At 43.2% G+C, this 24546-nt stretch overlaps 3 protein-coding genes and 1 pseudogene across 7 annotated transcripts; all 4 read right to left on the reverse strand.

Annotated features, from left to right (window-relative positions):
• Positions 1–745: 745 nt before the first annotated feature.
• LOC129588464 (uncharacterized) lies at positions 746–3125 on the reverse strand (annotated as a pseudogene).
• Positions 3126–4349: 1224 nt separating this feature from the next.
• On the reverse strand, positions 4350–8240 carry LOC129588367 (neuropeptides capa receptor-like). 3 transcript variants are annotated; one of them, XM_055482553.1, is made up of 7 exons: positions 8025–8240; positions 7299–7678; positions 6558–7211; positions 6211–6456; positions 5878–6018; positions 5407–5647; positions 4350–5310 (listed from the first exon to the last, which is right to left on the reverse strand). In XM_055482553.1, the coding sequence occupies exons 4-7, from the start codon at positions 6447–6449 to the stop codon at positions 4747–4749; spliced, it is 1185 nt and encodes a 394-aa protein (XP_055338528.1). In that variant the 5' UTR covers positions 6450–6456; positions 6558–7211; positions 7299–7678; positions 8025–8240; the 3' UTR covers positions 4350–4746. The 3 variants fall into 3 exon arrangements, with proteins under 3 accessions (XP_055338528.1, XP_055338529.1, XP_055338527.1); XM_055482554.1 differs by having other exon boundaries at positions 7299–7382; positions 7499–8240; XM_055482552.1 differs by having other exon boundaries at positions 7299–8240.
• Positions 8241–8643: 403 nt separating this feature from the next.
• Positions 8644–14495, reverse strand: LOC129588402 (atrial natriuretic peptide receptor 1-like). Its single transcript, XM_055482598.1, has 18 exons — positions 14382–14495; positions 14065–14295; positions 13929–13967; positions 13822–13846; positions 13321–13640; positions 13081–13124; positions 12714–12752; positions 12347–12553; positions 11975–12211; positions 11766–11904; positions 11614–11698; positions 11238–11520; positions 10888–11043; positions 9970–10583; positions 9670–9889; positions 9319–9545; positions 8996–9137; positions 8644–8793 (listed from the first exon to the last, which is right to left on the reverse strand). The coding sequence occupies exons 1-18, from the start codon at positions 14422–14424 to the stop codon at positions 8734–8736; spliced, it is 3111 nt and encodes a 1036-aa protein (XP_055338573.1). The 5' UTR covers positions 14425–14495; the 3' UTR covers positions 8644–8733.
• Positions 14496–16420: 1925 nt separating this feature from the next.
• LOC129588469 (bromodomain-containing protein 3-like) lies at positions 16421–24538 on the reverse strand. Of its 3 annotated transcripts, XM_055482680.1 has the most exons (9): positions 24064–24538; positions 23930–23990; positions 23533–23832; positions 21661–22883; positions 20619–20912; positions 19851–20250; positions 19335–19693; positions 17648–18420; positions 16421–17295 (listed from the first exon to the last, which is right to left on the reverse strand). In XM_055482680.1, exons 3-9 carry the CDS (start codon positions 23801–23803, stop codon positions 16875–16877), a joined length of 3741 nt encoding a protein of 1246 aa, XP_055338655.1. In that variant the 5' UTR covers positions 23804–23832; positions 23930–23990; positions 24064–24538; the 3' UTR covers positions 16421–16874. The 3 variants fall into 3 exon arrangements, with proteins under 3 accessions (XP_055338655.1, XP_055338656.1, XP_055338654.1); XM_055482681.1 differs by lacking the exon at positions 23930–23990; XM_055482679.1 differs by having other exon boundaries at positions 23930–24537.
• Between the last annotated feature and the right edge of the window lie 8 nt (positions 24539–24546).

Below are 24546 nucleotides of genomic sequence, written 5' to 3' on the forward strand. Positions count from 1 at the left end.
AGGAGATTCAAAAAACCAACTTGCATCCACACGGTGGAAAAATGGCGCTTGCAACGGCTGGCTTGCATTAACTAATGTTATGCAAGCCAGCCTAACAAGCAGGTGCATAGCAAGCAGGTGCACACCACTGCCCTCTGTCCGACACACAGACACAGCACAGACAGGGAAAATGCGCACACCCACACACACACACACACACACACACACACACACACACACACACACACACACACCGAGAGAGAGAGCTGCCGCCCGGAAGTCCAGGCTATTTGTACGAGCGTGGGCGGGGGATGCTATTTGACGGGGATAAAAGGGGCGGGGGATGCTATTTGACGGGGAAAATCCATGCTCTTTCCCCCGAGTACTCTTCTAGCATACTTACTTTGGTACTTTTTTATTGCAAGTTAGTACATTAACGGTACTGTGGGTACAATCGTGTATAATAGATTTGACAGGAACAAAAAAAACTGTGGCACCGAACTGCCGTCTTGATTTATACAGCATGAGACAACTGCAAACTTTCGACGAAACATTTTTGATTATTGTAATCAGCTAAACACATGTCTGTCGCGGTTCGCGATCAGCCGTTCATAGGTACATAGCACATACGAATACTAAGTCTTTGTAAATGTAAAAAATGGTGAACGTTCGAAGATGCTGCATCACGCCGGTGCGACAAGACGCTAACGACGGCAAACAGCTGATTTATGGGAACATGATCATTCATTTCATCAGGGCAGTGATTTAATGCGTATAACAAACAGACAAAACAACGTAACAACAAAAGATGTGCGATCGATATACATTCTTCTCGCACAGTTATGGATTATAATCGTAATCATATATGCTGCTAATGAGAATCATTTTTGAGATTTTTATACCGACAATTATTTGACAGCATATTTTTAGTGCACTGGAGTTATTATCAGACTCTGGTCACGCCTTCGAATGGGAATTTTCGTAGAAAATACTGTCCCGTTAGGATCAATTCGAAAAAACATTGTCTGTATAGACTGTTTGGCGCTTAAGGCTTTCTTTGGAATAGGCGGCTGACGGATGCCGGGCACTTCGTTGTCGTCCAGCCATGCACAGCGGATATCGTCGTAGCCGAAACAAATACCCTTCGGGCCGCGGTTTCCCATAAAGGCTCGCGGGAAGAAATAATGACAGACACTATCCGGCAGCACGGAGCCTGGATTGCACATAATACGGTGCTGATATTGTTTAAACTGGCTGTGGTTTTTGGCTCGGGGAAATCAACATCGTTGATATTAGGAAAAACACTGTCGATATCATCATCTGCCAGAAACAGATTAATTACATGACACGATGAAAATATTTAAGTTGAAGTGACAATTTAGACATATCGTTGATTTGATGTACAGTTATAACAATATGCAGCAGTGCAGTTTATTATACAATTATTGCTAAATACATCCGGCCGTACCTTTCATAATTGCGGTAATACATAATTCTTCAGTTTTAATATGAAAAAAATAATGTATTGTCAAAATTAAAGCTCATGGTCAGCTGCATCGATACTGTGTGAAGTTGTAGAATTTGCGTGGCGTTAGTTACTGTATGTGCGTTAGCAATTCTAGATGCAGATTCTGTCTAGTTTTGTTAAGTAAATATTTTTGAAACAGCAAAAAACGGAGTTCGGTTCAAGACATTTTTTAATTTGAAAAAGTATTGTACATTTTCGATTGTTTAACTATAGTGCCAAATTATAAACGTACGTGCTTTCTTACCGCATACGTATCTGTGGCAGCATTCTCCAGGCATACTAACGGGCATGCAATAAAGAGCATCTGCCGGGGGTGGAGCGCAGAGCGACCGGCACTGATAATCTCCATTGCCCATACATTCGCACTCGACGGAACAATGGGGACTTGGATAATTTCCGAGATCTTCCAGATTCTCCTCCATCCCATGGGGCGATACCCCCACCCCGCGTCTAGCACGGACAAGCATGCCAGTGAAAGGGCATACCGGCTGTCCCACTTCGACACCTTTTCCGCAGATCAACAATTGATTAGACAATAACTAATAACTTTTTGACTATTCTTAATGTAGGTAGAATAATGTGATTTCAGTAGTTCTGTGCATTGTGGATAGAACATGCGTTTTACTGTTCGTAGATTACATATTGCAGTAGGAGAAATTGATAAGAAAAGTGCGCAAACCTACCCCACTCGAAATATTCTACGATGTCATTAGAAGGTAGCATATGTATTGGGATTCTGGCGGTAAATGTTTTGCGCATCTGGTTTGCTCCAAAGAAACCATCATTCATAAACTGGGACTGAGCACCTAGAAAAGAAATTGTTTATTCTGCTGGCAAGATAGTACGAGTAATTGTACGAGGCCGGTGCTCTACGTAATTATTGATATTTGCCGTCGTTACGTGCAAACATGTTACGGCATTATGTAGATCTCGGTGTAATAATTAATTGGCGCAAAATGGTTGCAAGTTGCAAGTAATCTTCGGCACGGCTTATGCGTATAATAATGTAGGCAGATGTTGCAGTTATATAGATATTATGTTGCAGCAAGTTTAATAACTCAATGATTTAAATAAAGCTTGTCATAATTCCCATGTGTTTTGCTCATAGAAAATAAAATCGGTAGCAACGTATAAAATATTTTATTAAAATAACGCTCAAGCTGCAAGCTTTATAGGTTAGCTACATAAAACGATGTCGTACGTAGTTGCATTTTGGAAAATTTAGTAAGTTGTAGTTTGCTTCATAGACGGCATGTGCATTTTTAAGTTAAAAGAAAGAATTAATACAGATGTTCGTACTTTGGGATAAAGTACAGAAGTGCGTGTTTAAATAAATTCTTACCACATATAAAAAAATCAGCGATGGCAAGTAAAATTGTTAGGGCTCCACGATTTGCCGGTGAGATCAACGAAGCTAACATTATAAAATTATCGGTGAGAGCTCACTTTTTCCAGCTCCAAACAGAGTAATATTCAAATGATTATACAACAAACCAGATGTAACTTTTTCAGTGCAAAGAAAGTGAAAGATGTGCAATGCTCTTAATATAAGTGTATATGGACGTTCAACTTAATTACAGATTGCCTTGCCGTGCCAGGTATACGAACGTTCTACTAGGTTGACGACGAGAACCGACAATTTTTGCCGATGAGTTATTACGCAACTTGCTTGTCTTTGTCATGGAATGGTTTTTTTAAGTTTAATAGGCAATAACAATAAGTGCGCATTATGACTAACCGTATGATTATGGGCGGTGTACGACAACTGCAATTTAATTTGGCTGGCTTGAAAAGGTACACCAATACACGGCTGTAAATCATTCCATAACGAGCAATAACACTAACCGTACGTAAGGCACAGTAGTACAAGTTTAGAACGAAATATTAAGTATGCATTATAATCATAAATATGCGGAATTGCGGATATTTTAAAACCTACGACCATAATGTCAGGTTCAAGGTGCGTTAAAATGCTGCTCCATAAAAGAACAGAACTACGTAATTATACACACGACTGAGCGATTTAATAAATAACTTCGAATAATCCGGATCGCTTTCAGTAACAGTAGCAGGTATTGCAGTTTTCTTTTGAGAGAGACCGATCCCAGCAGTAAAACTGTCGTAAACTTCACAGGTAGCTTCAAGGAAGGAATACGCGCGTTATGCTTTGCTCGTGGAAAATATTTCACGGCGGCTTAGGCAAAGTCATATTTTTATCCACGACAGCCAGAAAGCGCATAATACAAATTGTTTTACGAAGTTATGTGTTGTGCGTATAATTGTTTGCAAACGCAGTTTAGAAAAACATTTGACATGCCCCATAATTTGAAAAGATAAGCTATGTTACACTAACAGAAAATTTAATTCAAGCACCACGCAGAGATTGATTGCGTCATATGCTTAAATTATTACCAAATTCAAGTACAGAAATACGAAATAATTTCTCAAACAGAGCCACATATTCGGGACTACTTCTGTGGATCGACCTAAAGATGGGACCCAACTTACCTTTATATTAATATTATCCCAACTTACAGCTTAGGACAAAATGGTCGCATACCCAACATCTCCACATTCAGTACGAATGCAGCGCAGTGCACTGTACGACTAAGTTCAAAATATCCGGTTCGTACAAGTGCACTGCACCGCATGCGTACAGAATGCTGGGTATGGGGCTATGCGACCATTTCGTCCTACATTGTACCTTTATATTAATATAGAAAGTTCGTGTCTTTCTGTTAGTGAAGACTGAAGATGTAGTACACCCCGTATAAGATGCACTTCATCAATTTTAGGACAGCAAAAAAAGTTTTAGGCTTCAGTCGTAATGTTAAGAGCAATCTTGTTGCATTATTCTGAAGAACAGTTGCAGGTGCATTAATATTTTGGACAACTGGCATTCTTTTAATCCCTGTTAATAATTTTTAAGCACAAACAAACATCCGAAAATGTTAAAGGTAGTGAAAATAACTGCTTAATCAGTAAGCACAGATAACGAAGCAAATACATAATGCAGTATACGTATACGATCACTTATGAGAACTAGTTTGCATTATCTGTACTTGAAAGCTATTGCTTATGTATGTACTGTGCATAGAAATGACAAGCAGAAAATTAGTATACTCGTAGATATACTGCAAGATCAGATATTTGCACCTATATTACAGACGTAAAGAAAGGAATTTCGAAAATAGCACATTGGTCAAAGGAGGAACTGTGCCGACATGTAAGAATTAGTATCATTCAACAGACAGGTTACTGAACACTGCATTAACTGTGTTCCTCGGTCGTGAATGCGATACCGGTACCGGCTTTTTCGAATTCTTTGTGTGCCGTTGTCGAGAATCCGCTGCGATACTGTACCGTAACCGAGGGACAGCATGACACAAATAAAAGACACTCCGCCGAAACCTTTTGTCGATACTACAGTAAACCAGAAAATTGCAGGAATAGTTGACATTGAGGAGAAAATTGCAGACCGGCACCGCCACGCGGCGCCATTCCACCGGATATCGGCGAATGCAGGATTTCTCCAGCAGATGCAGGATGTTATGCACAACGACCGGCATCTGTGTAATGAGGAACATGAGCACCACACCCCCTAGCAGAATCAGAGCGTTCTTTTCCATTCGCGGATTGATACGTGCGTTGCTGGGCGTGCTGTCACTGCTGTTCGATGATGTATGCGACGCCAATGAGCGCTGAAACTCCACCTGCTGGAATTTTCTGGTTCGTATAATTTCCCGCAAAAGTTTTGCATTGACAGCTAATATGATGATAAAGGTCGTCACGTTGATCAGGGTCTACAAAAAAAGCGAATAATAACACAGTATTATAGTGAGCATACAGATATATAGAAGTAGTCGATATATGCAATTATTTTCGTTATTAGTACGCACAATTAGCCACGTGTAGACTTTATTCCAACCATCCAAAAAATCAGGTCGTTTGTACGGTGAGCCAGTAATGGCGGTCGCGTGGTACCAGTAATAATCGACCAGACGGTGGCTAGCCAGGACAATGGCGGTCGGAAGAATACCTGCGATATTGATCCATGACTGACGGACGTTGTCCTTTACTAAATGTTTTAAGGGGCACCGGATCGCCATAAAACGCTCCACACTGAACGCGATGATCAACCTGAAAACATTATGGTATCTGTATATAAAAACGGTAACACGTGATATTTAATTACAGAAAATTTTAATGGTAATAGAAAAATTACTTAAAAATCATATGTTGATTAGTATATATTGAACTCGTCCTTACGTGCATGACATGATACGTAGCGCGATAATTTAATTACTCTGCAATACAGTTTTATATTTCATAGCGGGGTGGTTCAAGTGGAGACCAGACCGTGAACATACCAGGAAGAAAAAATTGTCGCCACTTCCTGGCAGAAATGGCAGGCTCCGCCCATGTGGCGGACCATTGCTCGTACTGAATCTCTAGGCCGTCCATGTACCTCCCCGTCGAAATTGGAAACGTACACGAAAAATCCCATCCACCTTTGAGAGCAAGCACAGAAAATGACAAGAACTTAATTGTTAATGATGCACCTTGAAAATGGTAATATGCATACTTTCACGTATGCGTATGGTAATAACATGTAAGATGCACAAAAAATCAGTGAGAAAAACAGATTACACTACGCCATGCTGTAACGTATAGAGCATTATAAACTGCACTGTGAAACTTACATAAAAAGCATATCCGATAAAGCAATGGCAACGAGGTACACGTTTTTTGATGTGCATGGTTTTTCTTGCTTGAGAACGATGATATTGAGCAAGTTGCCGAGTGTACCAATCAGCAGTAGCAGCGGATAGGTATAGAGATCCAGGTGACGAATGTCGTGCCGGTCCAGGTTATGCCTGGGGACAGTGGCTATTGGCCATCCGCACGCCGTCAGATTCATAGAGACGGAAGAGTTATCCATTGTTTACCTGCAGCCAATCATCATTCACCAAGCAACTTGTAGTATCATATATCACTCAGCTTATGTTGCTATTGTCCTTTGAAATAATCTTATAAATTTCAAACTAACCGATATTACTCTTAACAAACAGGAACGGATAAGTTTTGCTGTTCTGGGAAACCATAGCTAAAAAAGACTGCGATTGAGCTTTTGACTAACTGGCGAATAAAACGAAAGCGAAAGTACTACTTTATTACAACTTAAATAAAAGTGTATTAATGTCTGTGAGTCAGTTTTATCGACGGCCTGATCAACTTATCAAAGAATCACTTTCGCACATGTTTTACCGCTGTGTACTTATCAATCAGGCATCTTTACTAGCCTTTTTAAAAGGCTGATGGAAATTGTCGCGTGGTACTTTGTAATAAACAACAAACCATACATATATCCAGCGACACTGAGATAGTTGTAATTAAGTGTTCCAGACGAAAAATTACGTGTTGCCGCTATAATCGCTTGTCCACGCATTTTATTACTCGTAGCTTCCGTCACTGAGACATTTCAGGGCTCAACAACAAATTTTAGGAACGATCAAAGTCCATATTCCAAAGTTGTATGTACATTTGCTCTAGGAGCAGCATATATAAGACCTTTGCCGAAAATCCTTCTTGGCTGAAATTGCCCAGATACATGTCCAATAATGTTTTCCAGTGATCGGTACCGATTATGAGATAAAAATTATCCAGGGGAGTCGCACTAAATAGGTGACTAAATATACGGATCCTGTAGTAGCATAACACGTCGTGTAAGAAGAACCGTACATAAACAAAGATGTTTAAGCTTCGCGCGAATTTTTACAAAAATTGTTACCTTCTTAGTCATTTTTTTTTTAAATTGGCTTGGGGCATGGTATCGTACTTCTGTGTCACTTTCATGGACTTCTCATTAGAGTAACTAAACACAAACCGAAATGAGACGTGCATATGAAATACACTTTTGCTCTATGGGGACAGTCGGTAATGCACGTGACTGCGATAACTGTCACAAATTATGCGGCAGACAATCATTACTTTCTCGTCGATGTTTTGTTCCAGAATTAAATGCTTTATCGGGGTCAAACCTTTATCAGGTTGTTAATAAAATAAAAGAATAACCGAGAAGTTAGCCATATACAGCGACTAGCAAGTTTCCGGAGGTTCCCGTAATTCAATCGTTCCGTCGATACCTGCCGATGGCGTCGCAAATTGGTTCTAATAAAAATAATCATAGCAGTTGCACTGGAAAAGGTTCATCCCAATGGATAATCTTATGTACTGCATGCATATTGACACACTACTGTTGTCTTGTCACTTTAAACAAAACTTTTGAAAATGCATTATACATGCCTGCATTGTGAAGTTACAGAATGCAGGAACAGACGAGTATTGTACGTACGGCTGTACGTGCAAACACCGGCGCAAGATTCTGCAGCCGTATCAAAATAATTGGTTCAACTGAAGAATCTTTGCTTTTGCAAAGTATAGATAATCGGTAGTGCGCGTATTGAAGAAACAAATCAGCTTTACCAAAGCAAAAACAAGAAGCCAATTAACTTACCCGGCAACGCTAATAATACAGTGCAAACCGGAAATATCTGTTCGACCGACGATGGCGGATAAATTGCTGACAGTTTTCCAAAACATAGACTGCGTTCACAATTCCCGATAAAGAAGCCTTACTCTAGGGAATCTGGCCAGTCCGTAAACTGTTACCCTTTAATGAGATGCAGTCGTTCGCACAAACCTCTGTACACTTCCAAGCTTGGAGTCGATTATGGGAAAAAAGGCTCCATGTAAGGATATCAATATAAAGAACGGGCCACTTAAACATGCAACATGCATGCAGTAACTGTCAGTAAGCTAAACATCACCAACAGTGTACAGAGTACTTGCATGCAGCGCAATAGCAGTCTGTAAGAACTAACTATAATTCGGACTGAAAGGAAGATATAGCTTTTGGCGGTTTTTTTATGGTTTGAAGTGTGATGATAAAATGCAGGTAGAGTTCGATTACGCTTGCAGGTTTTATCACAGTACTTTGCAGATGTTGCCTATATAATTTTACTACTAGACCTTTTAAGGAAAAAAATCTTTAAAAATTGTGCACATGGGCGGTATGTGGTGTAGAAGTACAACGAAAATCCAAGTCCATGTTGTATGAATTTATATTACATTGTTTTGTTTTGTTACTCGACACATAAATACAAGAAAATCATCAATACTTCAAAGTACAACAAAACAAATAATGCAGTAATATATACAACTCATTAAAATAATACAGTTTGACTGTTGATCACTAACCAGAATGTTTGCATTAGGCCCCTTCCCTGCAAATCATATGCGCAACTTTGTTAATAATCGTTTGTATCATGTAGTCAGTTCAAAACATCACTAAACGGCCAACGCAGTTCACACTACTCTACAGTTAGAATACTCGTACATTACTGTTTGTGGGCCCGGCAGTTATTCTCCCACTGTATTTTTTCAGCCGCGACTGGGACCAAGGGAATACATCCAATACAAACTCACCTTGACGGCAATAACTCCGCGTTCCTGACAAAGGATCTCACTAAAGGGCAGCAAGCGGTGTGCAACATCCTCGCTGACCTGCACGCGTCCCGCTTGACCTTGCGACATCATGCGAGAGGCAACATTGACTGTATCTCCAAACCTGTTACAAACCACATTTATCTCGAGAATGTCGAAATGCGTTTTCACTGTACAATTTACACTAAGCGACGCCAAGAAATAACTTTTGCGCAACGAACTTTTTGCAAAGTAAGGCTACGGTACCGTTTAGTTATAAAATTTATGATCTTGGCTCCTAATTAAATCAGTGAATGCATTCGTACAAGCAGTAGCGTGGTACTTTGCTGCCGATGACCCCGGCAGCACAGCTGCCACAGTGAATGCCCCACAACAAACATGATGAACGAGGGCGCATTCCACGGTAATCTTTCCCGCGAAGGTCCACATCGCTGCCTGCCTGAGCGTCCAGTTGCGTCTGGTGTGCTTTCACCATTTTGCACATTTCCACCGTATGATCGAAACCTTCGTCCACCGGAATCCCACTAACGACCTGTCAAATTACAAATTCACGTACTGTATAAATGCATTAAAAACAGGACCGTTCGTTAAATTAGTTTTCCATATTCCGATGCGAATCGACTACCTCTATAGAAACTAAATGTTTATATACATACCAAGTTGCAGTCGTTCACAGTCTCGATTTTCTGGACTCGAAATCTGACAACAACATGGTCGAAAACGGCATGAACCAGCTGAAGTCCAGCCATGATAATGTCCGGTGAGACAGTAGCCGTCCAGTCGGCAAATCCTTGCAACTGACTAAAGCAGATGGTGACGCTTTCATATTTCTCAGCTTGCACAAGATCACCGTTTCTTAATTTAGGCACGACGAACCTGCAAATAAATTCACAGTTTCTGCTACATTAAAAACCACTAGGGTAGAACGTAAATCGTGCAATGCTAAGCAGGCTTACGAAGGTAACATCTGCAAAAGAATATCGTCACATCGGGCCTTCTCCGAGTTGAGCTCCTTCATACGCTCCTCGGCCGCGACCTCCATAAGCTGTGCATATTTGTCTAATTTCAGTAGTGCTTCTTCCGTAGCCGATCCTTCACCACAAGCACATTCTTTGCGAATAGCGCGGAACGTTTTCTTCACAGTCTTAATTTTTGGCCGCGAACTGGGACACTCTTCACTACAGCTGCCGATTAGCTGCTGTACCTGCATGCCGCAATCGAGATCACTATGGAAAGCGCCCGGTGTACGATCGTTGGTGCCAATACAACCGCTAAGCAGCGCGCTCATCAGCATAGCCAAGGAATACACATCCCCGGCACATGACCGGCGGTCCTGACGCAAACTGCCATATGTCCCACGTCGGCCGTATCGTCGCTGTGTGTACTCCGGGGGATCCCAGATGGTGGCGATGCGTTGATGCAGTGCTCGAGGCTGGAATTCACACAGATGTTCTGTAATTTCGGCAAAACCGTATTTGCCAATTTTTAGCGTTAGTCGACTGTCCACTAGGCAACAGGACGGGTGCAGGTGTCCATGTGATCCAACACATACATGCAAGTAATTCAATCCCTGCAACAAGATTTACTAATGGATCAAATGTGTTACAACGCTGTCGAACAAGATGAGTACAATACTAAAGACTCTTAAAATAAATCACAACAGTTCGATACGATCGATCAACGGTATAAGTACGATCAACGGTTTTAGCAATAGTTATCTACATACAGTTTTAGTGTCTCATGCCTTAGCAGAAACGGAAAGGTCACCTAGATTCCTGACGTGTTCAGCGTAAGCATTACGAGTAATTTTATGCTTAGATTATGCGATAAGAAGGCTTGTTTTGAAACTGAGAATTAACCGAACTCGGACAAACTTCGATTAAGTCGTCGATGAGTGCCAGCTTGAAGGCAACGTCGAGACTGGTGATTTCAAATATATCTTGCAAAGATCCGCGGTGGCAGTACTGGCTCACAAAAAGGATATTCCCAGCTTGAAAGCATATGCCGATTAAGGAGCAGATATTTGGATGCTGCAACAAATATAATATGTGATTAAGCAATACGAGTACAACCTAACAGGCAAAAATATTTGCCGGTGTTCTGCTACGAATCTGAATGACTTTGCTGTCAAAACACGCGCATGGTAAGTTAATTGTACGGTATGTACTTCTGCTGTTTGAACCATACATATTACATTTGAATTGTGACAGCATTGAGAGCTTACACATAGCTGAAAAGGATAAACGCTCTTCATGAACTTTGGTGTTACAGTCATGCCGCGATCCATACGGGCCCATCTGATCCAGACGACTGTGTCACGCCACTGAACCGCTTGTCCATTGGCGCTCTGGATTTGTGTGTGGAAACGGCCGGTGTAGCTGCTGTTTCGAGCTGATGCCCACCGCGCAGCGCCCGAAATCAGCTCATGCCATGCCGGTAGCTCTTCTTCATCCATCAGCCACCAGGGATGCCCATTCTTCCAATCAACTCCTCCCAAGCGCCAGGTCCTGTTGACCGGAAGGTCACCAAAATTGTTGATTCAAATATGAGCATGCGAGGCTGGTTGATCCTTAATTACAATTCTTCACATTTAAACTTACTTCACATATCTCAGGCTTAGTCCAAAAACTATAATTAAGGCCGACAAAGTGATGATCGGGGCAATAAACTTGACGGAACCAAAATCTGCGAAAAATATGTCATCCTATGGTATGAGTTGGCTTTAAAATAAAGAAAGGATAATTTGTCATACTGGAATATAGGCATCTGCTGCTATGTCCCGAAAAGCCGCACCAGGGTATGTCAGCTGGTGAGGATCCTGAAGGCCAGGAAATTGCAAAGTTTGCCGACAGTGTCATTTGTTGAAGAGACGAATCATACGATGCATACAGCTGCAATCATATACTTGCAGCCCTTGCCTAACCGACAGATTATTATTGACTATGAGACGAAACCGACTACCTGCATATTTCTCGAATCCATGGAAAACGCATAGATATCGGCATTGAGGTTGTGAATTCTCTGAGCGTTGACATACAGATTGTCGATAGATGTGGTAAAGGTTTTGTTGACAACGGTTCGGGCTAACCGCAGTCCAGTGCAATCGTCAGTGTCGTTTGCGGTATCGGACAGTGTCATTAGCGCCATCAGCACTTCAACGACATTGTAACTAACTTGGACCACAAAAGAATCTAGTGGCTAAATAAAATACAGTACAAATATACAGACAAGCTTGCAGATACATTTAAATAAAAGCAGGCTAAGATAAAAGTCTCGCATACTAATTATTTGAAACTAATTTCGATGAGACCGTAACGGGATAGCGAAGCGTACTTTGCTTTCAGCAGAATATGTCGTGTTGAAATCCCGCATGGCTCTGTATGCCAGCTGCGCGTTGAGCTGGTCGGTAATTAGTTTCGGCGGTTGGAGAGTGATAAAGAGCAGGGACCGGGTCATATTTAGCATGCTGTCAGAAGGGTCACGGAAGTCGGATCGACGACCGTAAACATCCGTTTCAATAATTTGCACGGTAACAAATGCCTGAAACAGACCCAGGTGCGGATATTATAAGCAGATGTTTCTGTACGTTAATGAGACACAGTATCTATCGGATTTTAAAGAAATTGTTTGCCGTTAGTTTATAACGCATACATGCTACCGCGAGGTGAGTAGTACCCGTGCTATATTTTAAAGCACTTACGTATTCTCCGTTATCCATACTCAAATTCTGAGCGGTTTCCTGTGACACAATTTACAATTATGATGCGCAATATATATCTTAAAAGGCACAATAGAAACTGGACAATAAAATACTGTTACTTATGTATGATCTGTGCTGGAATGGCTATTTTGATGTTTTTGCTAAAAAAGCAGTAGCAGTGAGAGAGAAAGAGATAATTTTAGATAAGCACTTCAAAGTAATTGTACCGCAGTTTAATTTATCAGGTATAATTATCAATATTTATATTTAATGTTTTTGGAGTTATTAAATTGTGGTAACATACAGTTAAACACCTGTCCAAGGATAATCAAGATTCAAGAGCGTACGCTGACGCTGTCGCACTTACCAGAACTTTTCTAATTTTCTTGGTTGTCATCATAAGTAACAACACTGCAAAATTGTATTAAAATAACCCAATGTACATTTGCCAACTTAATGCTGTATATGAAACCCTGCCAGAAGGTATACTACTGCAGTATAGGGTAATACTGTGGTATAAGGTATCCTGCCAGGAAGGTATATGAAATCCTGCCAGGAAAGTATACGGGCATACTGTAGTATTAGTGGCAAAGTGTTACATACTTACCTCTACTTCGTTGTTTGGCATTGTTTAACGTGATAGCCACAGAATCCGCTGTGTCGTTGGAAAAGTTCAAAATCTGAACATCAAACGGCTGCAGCGTACCGCGTCGTTTCCCCAAGGACTTGAGGATTTTAAAAATTGCATCAGTCTGGAACTTGTAGATTAACATGCCGGATTGTTGGTCAATAAGGAGACTGACATGATACCAGTTGTGGTACTGCAAGATATCCAGCACCGCTAATGCAACACCTTCGTACGTTCCGGCCAAGGCCATCGCAGAGGGATAACTGAATTCGTTCACGTCATCTTCCAGACTGATCCCGCTACAATTCCAAAAATGCCCCTTTGTTAACATTGTACGCTAAATATACTGCTGCTGATGTTCATATATCATTACAGTATATTTAGATTGTTTGTAGAGAAAAGCCAACTGAAGGTTAGTTATAACTAAAACCAACATTATTATGTGTGTATATATCATTTACTGCAATTTACACTTCTTACTTATAAAATGCCGGCCAGTTCCACTCTGTAAAGGGACATCAAGTTTTCAAATTGCCAATATGGAAGTAGTGAATGAAAAGTTACACCTGAGAAGAAATTTTACTAACCACGAGCGAGACCGCCAATCGAGCCAATGCCATTACACGCTGTGAAAAAGCAAATATCAAAAAACAGCAAATATGCGCACCCAGTACGAATGCGTAATTAAAAGTACGAGTATATAAAACAATCCTTGCAACTTACAAGTGTACAAAATAGCGTTGCATGCGGCCGATGGGCCGGTCTCGTGAAAAAGTTCACGATAGTACAGCTGCGACAAGAAATCGGCACTGTTGGCGGACAATTCGGCACAGGTCATAGGAAGCAGTTGGGGAATGGCTCGGATGCTGATCGAAATATTTTGTGCTGAATATTTTTCGTTGGCCCGCTCGGCAGCCGTTAGAAGAGCACTGCCAGTAAAACGCAGTCCGCTGGCTAAGGAAGGATCCAGAGACAACAAATGTATCAAACGAATATGTCTCGTATTAACACTGGACAATGTTATCACAGCGAATGCACACCGCACGGAGGTCCAGATTGCCGGCCGCATGATATCGATCTCATATCTTCAGTTTCAATTCCGGTATCGATACAGGTAAACTAAAAACTCATTCTGAGGCGGACGCCTGCAAGAACCGAAGGAACAATAATGTTAAACTGGAAACAAATGTGAGATCTGATGTCAGCTACTTGCACTTAAATAAATATTATGCACGTTACACATACTGTGTGTATTCCACTATGTGTATTCCACCATAAGGACCGAAGACAATTAGACTAGCAATTTATAGCCATGACCTTTAGATATTTACTGGTAATTAATATAATCAGCTGCATTTCATTTCCTCGTCTGTATCGGTTCCCGATTGTCTTACGGTTCCATGGCGTGCCCCGTTCATTTTAACAGAAAAATTAAACCGAACAAACAAATTTACAGGTGCTTTACCAGGAATCGTATGGCCGGCTGCGAAAATCGCTAGCAAAAATCTTGAGTTTTTAACCACGTCAGGCCACAGGTGTGGCTAATCTAATTATATTGCACAAATATCGATCCAAATTGAATGCTCTGCTAGCAAGCACATAACCGTCATAACGGTTTAGGTTAATCTAATAATTTTGATCAATATATGCTTAATGCTACGATAGGATGGAAACGATTCGAACGTAAGAGGCTGATAAATCACTAACCGGTAAGCACTAAGCATATGCAGATCATTGTAATTATTAGCTCCTGTTATACATGTAAATTTGGTTATTCCAAAATTGTTTTGATTTACGAATCTGCGGTCGCGAATATTGAATTGCGACTTGAATTGCATAACAACTGTCGCGAATATTACGTACGCGCCAAAATACAAATATGTACCGTATGTTATGCTATGGCTGTGCCATAACTACTCGTAGTTACGGCTCAAGCCAAAGACAGTTTACGCTTTACGAAATACGTTTTACAAAATACTTTACAAAATGAGCAAAATTTTATAGGAATAGCACTGATGACTTAGACTCTCAAAAACGAGTTAAACGCTGTTTATGGTAGTTGCTACGGACCTGCACACATAGCAAAAAAAAATTTTGAAATCGGCTGGTAAATGACCACTAGCCAGCGGTTGTGATGGTTAAATCCGAAAAAAACACTTTGCGAGAAAAACGCGTTCGAAAAGTAACTGCGTTACGTATTGTGATACTGGGACGTTATCGCAACCTAACCACAGCACATCGCACGATTCTCAAACTGCCACCCCTTTGAAGCCTGGTTGTAGAGCAATGTTTTCTGCATATGATAGAGCATATAAGTCGATTTCGACCCCCGTGGGCGGGCGGTACCGTTTTCACGCTCTCCTGTAAAGTACTGTGTGACGTCATCAGTGCTAGTCCTATATAATTTTGCTCAAATACGCTTTGGCGTATTTTGCGTAAAAAATTTCTTTATTGCTTAAGCAATAGTTAAGAGTTTTCTCTATGCGGCAAATGAATTTTACTTGCTAGTAAGTCCAGTAATTTTAATTAATAATAATAACATTAAATTTCAGCCGGCCTAGCGTATATATGTATGTCAAACTCTGAAGCATGTTTGCCTTTTTGTGTTGTTTATCCGAACATCTAGACTCTAGAGTCGAGTAGTTCAAGTACACTGTGCAGACGTTCAAGCACAAAGTCTGAAAATGACTACCGATATTCCAAAATAAAACTAGATGTTTTTTAATGAAATAACCAATCCTGATCCAGCTGCATAATTAACCATCGTATTCTACATAGACAGTCAACCAAGAACCGAACCGACATGGAATTGGATACCAAAGTAGCGTGATAAATCTATCACAACTCACAAACAGAGAAATACAAGCAGCGTAGATAAAACTGTTAATAAGACTGCGTCCGTATTCCTTATACATCAACAAAAATGTCAAAAACTCCCGCTTTCCTCCGCGCACCGTTCGCCAGCCAGAAATCCATATCCGGTCGTGGACAGGAGAAAATGCAAATGCCGTAGTGTGTTTGTCCAGATTCCCAATCAACAACCCAGACACCAGCAGCAGGTTTTGTAAAGCCAAACAAATAATCAACGTCTTTTAATTTTCAGACAAGGAAAAAAACTTTCTCTGACACAATCGCATCATACCCAGCGCAGCGTTTTCGCAGTACACAAATTGGAAAAAATGAAACAAAAACTCGTCCATCACGACAAATTACAGAAACATGACACCAAAAAAACAAATTACATTCTACCGCGCCGCGCCGCTTTCCCCAAGCAAATTCTCACATAATAACAGAAGACAAATTCTCGTCCCTAAAATTTTCACGAAATCCCCCCTTCCCCTCCCCCGCTTCAACCGCGCCAACGGGCACACCAACCTCTCTCTGTTTGGTAAATTTTCTTCGAGATAAACCGAGACTTATTTCTCCAAAAAAATCAAGAAAAAAAATCCGACGACTATATACAACGTTACGAAACGCGCAACACACTAGACGTACACCTTCCATTTTCACATCCGCGCCGCTCACTCGCCTGCTCAGTACTGCATCTGCGATTCGAAACTGGCAATAATGTCATGTTGATGATTCAGATCAATCCGGCCGGCCATGGCCTGTCGACGCCGTCGCTCCGCCTCCCGCATCCGATCGCGCTCCCGCTGACTCATCGTCGCGCCGCCGCCGGCATTATCCGCCACGGGCTCCGGCGGGGAGGCCGCACTGCCCGGTGACATACTCAGCGAACTGGGCGACATACTGTTCGACGGGGACGGCTGCGACAGCACGAAACCCGACGGCGAGGGGTTGTTCATGAACATGTTCCCCTCGAAGGATCCGCGGTGGTGATGGTGCGCCGGTTGTTGGGCGGGATGATGATGGTGGTGGTGCTGATGGTGTGGTTGGATGGCGGGCTGGTAGCCGTGATGACCGTGGTGCATCTTCTCCATGTCCATTTCACGTCTACATTAAAAAGAGCGTGTTGTATGTAAATCCCGCAAGTTTAAAACGATAAAAAGCGTTATAAAACGAAAACACAATGACAAACCACAACAGCATGTAATAACTTATGTGCAACAAAAACTAAGTTAAATTTCAAGATGCGGTGGTACGTAACACCGTTTTTAAACACAAATACTTGAGCGATTATAAGTATTTTTCCATGTTACAGTGAGAACAAATGCCGAGCACCATTCGCATAATAATCCGTAAAGAAGCAACTTAATTACAGTTACTACTTAAAATAAAATGATAATTGAAGCTTTGTTATTCAAAAGTTCAGGCAATTAATTTCACCAACTTCACTGCCTCTTACCCCGCTCGCTCCCGTTCCCGTTTGGCATGCTCCGCCTCGCGCTGCTGCTTTTTCGCCATCTCCTGATTCTTCAGCATCTTCTGCTTATCCTCCTTCTCTTTGGCCTGCTTGCGAAACTGCTCAAAACTATCCTGAAAGACTGACGTACTGTTCGTCTGCTGCGGCGCATTCTTGGCAAAGGACGACCACGACTCGGCGTTCTTCAGCTGCGGCACTGCCGCCACGGCAGCCGCCGTCGGCTGCTGCATCTTCCCGCTGTCCTCCTTCAAATTATTCTTCCCCAGATTCCCGAACGTCTTCTCCGCCGCGCCGCCCAATCCGCCCGTCAACGGGAAGACTGGCGGCATCTTAGGCGCTCCTCCAAATACTGGCTGATCCAACACCGTCGGCGTCGCCGATAGTGGCTTAGCGCCGCCGCTGCGCTTTCGCGTCTGCTCCCCTTCCGATTCAGAGTCCGTGGAGCTATCGCTGGACGAGCTGTCTGATGAGTCGTGCTTGTACTTGTTGGATTTGGCTTTCTTGGCTCGCGTACTTTCGGGTTTGGGGGGCTCCGGCTGAGGAACGACCGCACCGGGCACCACCGGCGGCTCCTGTGCGCGCAACTCCACCGGCGCCGGTCCCGGCAGACCCAGTGCTTCATTGACGAACATTTCCAGCGTGCATAAAGTCGTCGGATTCAGTGTCTCAAAGTCAATCTCGATCTCCTCCGGAGCGTCAGCGTACTGGGGTTCCAGACTCTGGATGATCTGCACGACGCGCTCCAATTTTTCACCCTGCAGTATTGCCCAAAATGAAAGTGTGCAACGATAATTAACACGCAAGGACTAATCGGGTATTCAGTATAAAATCTTCACAAGTTAACTGAAATAACGGACAAACGGTTCCTGACAGGCAATGGACTCTGTCCACCGTTGCTATCCACACGTATGAGGTCGCGAACCCCTAATATTAACTTAAACAAACATAAACGGTAGACCTTTGAATAGTACGAAGTTACGAACGTGAAGCACAGCCTTAAGCTAAACAACCACAGCCGGGAAAAATCACTTGCCACTCGTGCAGCAAAAACAAATCAGAAAACGGCACTGAAAACTGTAAGGGATTTATTTGAAAGTTTTTTAGCTACCAAACTGGGCAACTGACTGCGTACCCTCTACCCAGCGCAGACCAGCTTAACAAAAAAGCATGTTTCAACGTGACCAAACGTCACGACTCATGAGTCACGAAGTGACGGTACGCTTTACGTACTACGCATAACTAACCACGTACTCGTACCGTATTCCCAATGACCGCAGTGACCCGCACTATTCAAAGCAGCAAATCACACCGGCAGAAACATGATGCTGCACATGCCAAGTTACGTAGACTGTAGAGCGTACGCAGATTTAATAATTTGTTAATGCGGGTAATACAAGTTGTAAAATTTGCGTAGTATTTATTGTTATGATCGGTAACTGTGTAGTGTGTACGCATTATATAATCTTCCGTAAACGTAAACTGCAAAATGGGTACTACAATGCGACAAAGTAGCCGTTTTTTTTTTATCAAAAGACCGTTGATTTCCTCACAATATTCAGCAAAAATTCTGAACCAAAATTAGTTAGGAATTATTTACCGAATTCGAATAACAACATCAGTTTATTTTGCGCTTTGAGATCATGGCCACAAGAGTATGTTTTAGACATACCTGGAGAGAATTGATCCGCACACTCAACTGCTGCTTCTCATCAAACGTCATTTCCCGGGCATTGGTCACTTTCGGCAATGGGTGGCCAGTTTTCTTGGGAGATGCGGGAACGGCAGCTGGTGCTTGTGGTGGCGTCTTGCGTTGTGGCGAAACAACCGGCGATGTAGTCGTCTTCGCAGCCTTGGCTGCTGGCGGATTGATAACCGGAGCTGGCACAACCGGCGCCACTTCAGGCATTTTCTCGATGGTATGCTTCGGTGTACGAGGCTTGCGTGGCTTTTTAGCTGGTGGCGCTACGACTTCCGGTTCCATCTCGACTGCGCCACGTTTCGGAGACTTTTTCTTGGATGACGCTGACACTACGATATAAACAATCAGGTAAACAACGACACAAACAATTATTTACTTAATCAAAATTAATAAACGATAACAAAAAGTCACCGGAAATTATTTACTTATTTAGCGAGTGATTTACAGAATGAGCACGCGAAGAATTTCAGCAAATTAACCATTTACCTGGTGTAGCCGGTTTCTTTTCCTCGATATGCGGGATCTTGGCTGGCTTTTCCGGTTCATCCGATTTCCTTTTTCGGCCCTTGGAAGCTGGCTTGGGTGGCGATTCCGGCGGAGGTGCCGGCTGGGGAACAGTATTAGGCTGCATTTTATTGACTGTATCCTGTAGACTGAGCAGTTGCTGCGACAAACTGGAGATCAAAATTTTTGTGGCTTTCTCTTTGGGTTGTGATTTCTTCTTTTTCTCTCCGCCAGCGACAGTGGGACTCTTGGAAGCGGGCGCTTTAGGTGAGTCAGGGGCGTCATGCAGCGGCCACAGCAAACAGCCCTGCTGTTCGCGTAATATACTCGGTGTCGGTGGAAGAGGAAAGGGGACTTTTCCCCATTTCAGCTCAAATACTTCCTGCAAAGGACGCAATAATAATCAGCTACGCATTCTGGATGTCAGTATTCTCTAAAAGCACTTTATTGCGATTTGCATTGGGGAAGTCCATTCGTCTACATAGCAGTATGGTCACGTCAACCAACAGGAAATGTCAGTCGTTAGCATTTATTAAGCACTAGTTTCGTATCGGTATGAAGCTTCATTAATCGGCACTTTAGTGCAAACACAGCTCCAATCACCTATGTACAATACCCACACATTTCAAGGACTGCATTAATTATCAAGTAAAACGAATACTTTTATCTACTTTCTACAACAGGTACTACGTGCGTGTTTCACAAATTTATGGAATTTCAAATTTGGTAAAATTAATAATGCTGATATACCTGTAACTGCCATGCCATGTTCACCACCTCGTGTCCCTCCGGATTATAGCGGTAACAATTGAAAAATATCAGCCGAATGTCGTCGCAAAAATCCGCGGGTGCTTTATATGCTCCTCTAAGAAACTTCTCCTTCACCGTCTGCAAATCCATGGGTCGTTTGATAACCTTGAAATAATCATCCAGTTTCAACGCCTTCACATCCACCGGAACAGCAAATGGCCAAGCATATTTCTTATGGCGATCGTGGTTTAATTCATCCAGTATCCCGTAACAAATATCCATTTGTTCACGGATCTAGTGGAGGCAAGACTTCGTTTATAAAAAAAGCTATCATATTTTACCAAAGGTTATAAAGGAGTCATCTCCTTACAAAACTATACTGATCACCAAATCACCTTACAAAACTATAATGTTTATAATGTTCAAGAAGGGTTTTGTCACTAAAACTCTTTTCACCAAAAAATTGAAAGCGACCCTAACATTCGATGGACCGAACAATGAAAAGATCCACTTTACCAGGAAGTTTTGTGTAGTCGTTTAACCGTCGCCGTATTTCATTCTTAATTAAATTCAAAACGATATTCGTACAACGCACTTCAACAGTAGCCGAAAACAGCAGATGAAAACCATTAATTTTACTAGTAATGGCTCACAAGCTGACAATGAGCGTAGTTCCAGTTAAAACTACTAGTAATTCCAGAATACTAATTTACAGCTGTCGAAGATTAACTGTTAGCTAACGCAGTTGCAGTTTTGGGGGACGCGTTCGTAGATTACTCGTACTGCGTACTAAAATCTTTTGGAAAATAGGTTGTAGCGACTTAACATTTTATTCAAGTTAACTGATACTGTACAGTATTCAATAATACACGATATTTAGGGGTAGCATAAGTACCAAATACTGAAGAAACGGCTTATTAAAGTTTCGACTCGGTAGTTGGTACTAAATCTATTCGTTCTGTAAGTTTGGAAGACGGTTAACCGTTAACGACTAACCAGTAATTAATCGACTAAAAACTTTTTGCCATCTCTACGATCGTACCGAAAAAATTTTTTCTTCCTTCCTCTCCGCATCCGACTGCCGGTTCATCTTCTTAACAGCGATCTGCTGCTGATTCTTCTGCACCGTCGGAGTCGGCGGCGGGGCAGACTGCCGCGGTTGCGGGGGTGCGTTATGGCGCGCATTGGAAGTAACTTTCACATTGTGCGCCGGCGGCGGCGCCTGCGGGATGGCCATGGGAGGGCCGCGCATCTGTGCCGGCGCCGGATTTCTCGGAACAACCGACGTGGTAGACTTTTTCCGGCCGGGGCCCGAGGGCGGTGGTGGTGCGGCGGCCGGCGCCGTATACACCGGTACCGGTGGGGTGGCCCGCGGGGTGGGCATGCGCTGAGATTGGTTGGGGCGGGGAGTGGGGCCCCGAGGCGGCGGGGGTGCCGTCGTGGCACGCTGCGGAAGTGGTACGGTTGGGAAGGTGAAGGGGCCCTGATTGCTGAGCGCAAAGACGCTATTGGCTCCGGCTACAGACACCGGCATCACGGGGATCATATTATTATTTGGCATTATTGCAGGAGCGGCCGCGGCGTGGGCTTGAGGAGGACGCGGCGGCGCGGGGGTCGCTCGCGGCACCACGGGAGTGGGTGGACCACCGACGGCCGGGACAGCCGCTGCTTTCCGTCCACTGCCCACCGGGCGACCGGGACCGCGTTTGCCTTTGGCAGGTTTCGTCGGTTTGACGGGAAGCTCGACCATCTCAGCGGGCATGAGGGCTAACTTGGTCAGGAACGTCTTCTCCAGCTCGTTGGCCATCTTCACCACATCCTCACCGGACTGGTTGTACGTATAACAGTTCGTGAACATCACCTTGAAATCGGCGATGCACTCCTGTGCATCGCGGTACCAATAGTTATCCAGCCGCTTCTGGATGGTGCCCAGGTCCATGGGCTGCGTGATGATGTCATGATAGTCGGGGATGCACAGCGCGATGGCATCCACCGGCGAGGCGAAGGGCCAGGCCATGTTGTGCTTGGTCAGGGCTTTCATCATGACGTTCTTCAGATACTGCAACTGGTTGGAGTTCTTGAGAGGGGTGCCCGGCGGGGGTCGGTAGGGGGGCTGGACGATACCGCCGCGGCGGTAACTGCCGTCGAGATTCTCATTACGGGCGCCTTTGCCGTTGGAAAGACCGGATGGGCCAGCGACTAATGCACTGCTGGTCGAACTGTCCTCGGAGGATATCGAACCTGCCGAGCCGTTTATTCCTGGACCTACAAGAAGGAAAAATGAACCAAAATCAGCTGCAAAACAGCCATCATTCTAACTAGCTTTCGAAACATAATACATTCACTACACCAGATGAACAGGACGGACACGAGAAAATGAAAATTAAAGCCAATCGTCTAAATTTCAGTAAATTGTTATTTTACGGCGCTGCTGTTAAAGTAGCCAAAAAGGCAGCACTGTCACAAAATTAACCATAAGATCTCTTAAAATTAATATAGGAAAACTTCAGCAACCTGAGAAAAGGATATACAAGTCATAGTCTCACCAGTGGAAGAGTAAAACTACCGACTGCTTAAACGGATGACGAAACGCTGGGGACCACATCACCACAAGATCGCGATCAACAATTCAACACTGACAGTGAGTAAGTAATTAACCATTCGAAACTCTTTAGTAACCCGTAGATCTTACCAAAAACGCTACAGAATATCGCTGGAAAAATACTCCAAATTTAAGACAGAGAAATTTGACATTCGAAATTAAAAAAAGAACAAAATGATACTGATATCAGTATACGCAGATACGCTCCACGACAAGCGTTCAGCTTAGCGTTTACGAATTCGAACACTGGAGATACCCCAAAACACTCTATTCCTTATGCCAGAAGTAATACGATGTGGGAATTTCACTCACCGTTGGCGTGAAAGCCATCCATGCCGTCGGTGATCCCGCCGTTCACCATCAGCATCCCTGGTCCGTTGGGAGTGGAAGGGGCGAGCCCCTGCAGATGGGGGCCCGCACTGCCCTGCAGAGGCCGATTGCGGCTGCTCAGCAGATGATTAATCGCCGCACCCGGAGTCATGGTACGCAGTGCGTTATGCGGCAGCGCCGTGGTCGTCACCGCCAACCCGTGAGGATTCCCTGGAGTACTGGAGGACGACGCGCTGGTGCTGCGGCCGTTCATCGTGAAGCAGGGACCGCTTACGGTACTGCCTACATGTAAAACACATTCTGCGTAGAGATTCAGGTACCTAACTGACGGGTGAATACACTAAATTCGTCCCAAATCGTCAAAACGGTTGGTACGAACCAGATTCACTACGTCTTCCGGGTTTCCTCACAATAACGGATCAAACACGGATAACACAGGGCTACAATCATAGCCAGGACGTCATTCTACAGCGGAGATCTCGTAGTCTACCAAAAAAGCGCGAAAATCCTTACGTATGATCAGATTAAGGCAAACACGGAGGACAACATCCCGATTTTATGGAAGATCCCAAGTCGGCGCTGGATACCATCAATTACCAACAGATTCCGCTATGTTTCCGCATAGAAACACGATATTCTTATCAATGAATATTTTCACTATGTTTTTATGATTTATTTCATCCAGAATTTGTGGAAATAATGGGAAGAATTATCGTCATCACGGTAAAACATGGCGACTATCTGGAAAGGCCATTGAATGCTGTAACGTGTGTCTGTGTGTGTGTGTTATTTGGAGGCCCCAGTCTGAGCTTATGCGCACTTCCTCGTGATGAGTGCATTTCTGCTTTGGCATGTTTTGATGTCATGCCACTGCCAGGCGCTTGCGCATAACCACCCTATAATGCACTGCCGTATCAGCCATTTTGCTTTCCACCGCAGCTTACAACACACACAGCAGCGGCAGCGCAGCGCGCTTTGAAGAAAAATTTTCCAAGC

The sequence above is a fragment of the Paramacrobiotus metropolitanus genome, unplaced genomic scaffold, assembly GCF_019649055.1.
Source record: "Paramacrobiotus metropolitanus isolate TYO unplaced genomic scaffold, Prichtersi_v1.0 Parri_scaffold0000029, whole genome shotgun sequence".
NCBI lineage: Eukaryota > Metazoa > Tardigrada > Eutardigrada > Parachela > Macrobiotidae > Paramacrobiotus > Paramacrobiotus metropolitanus.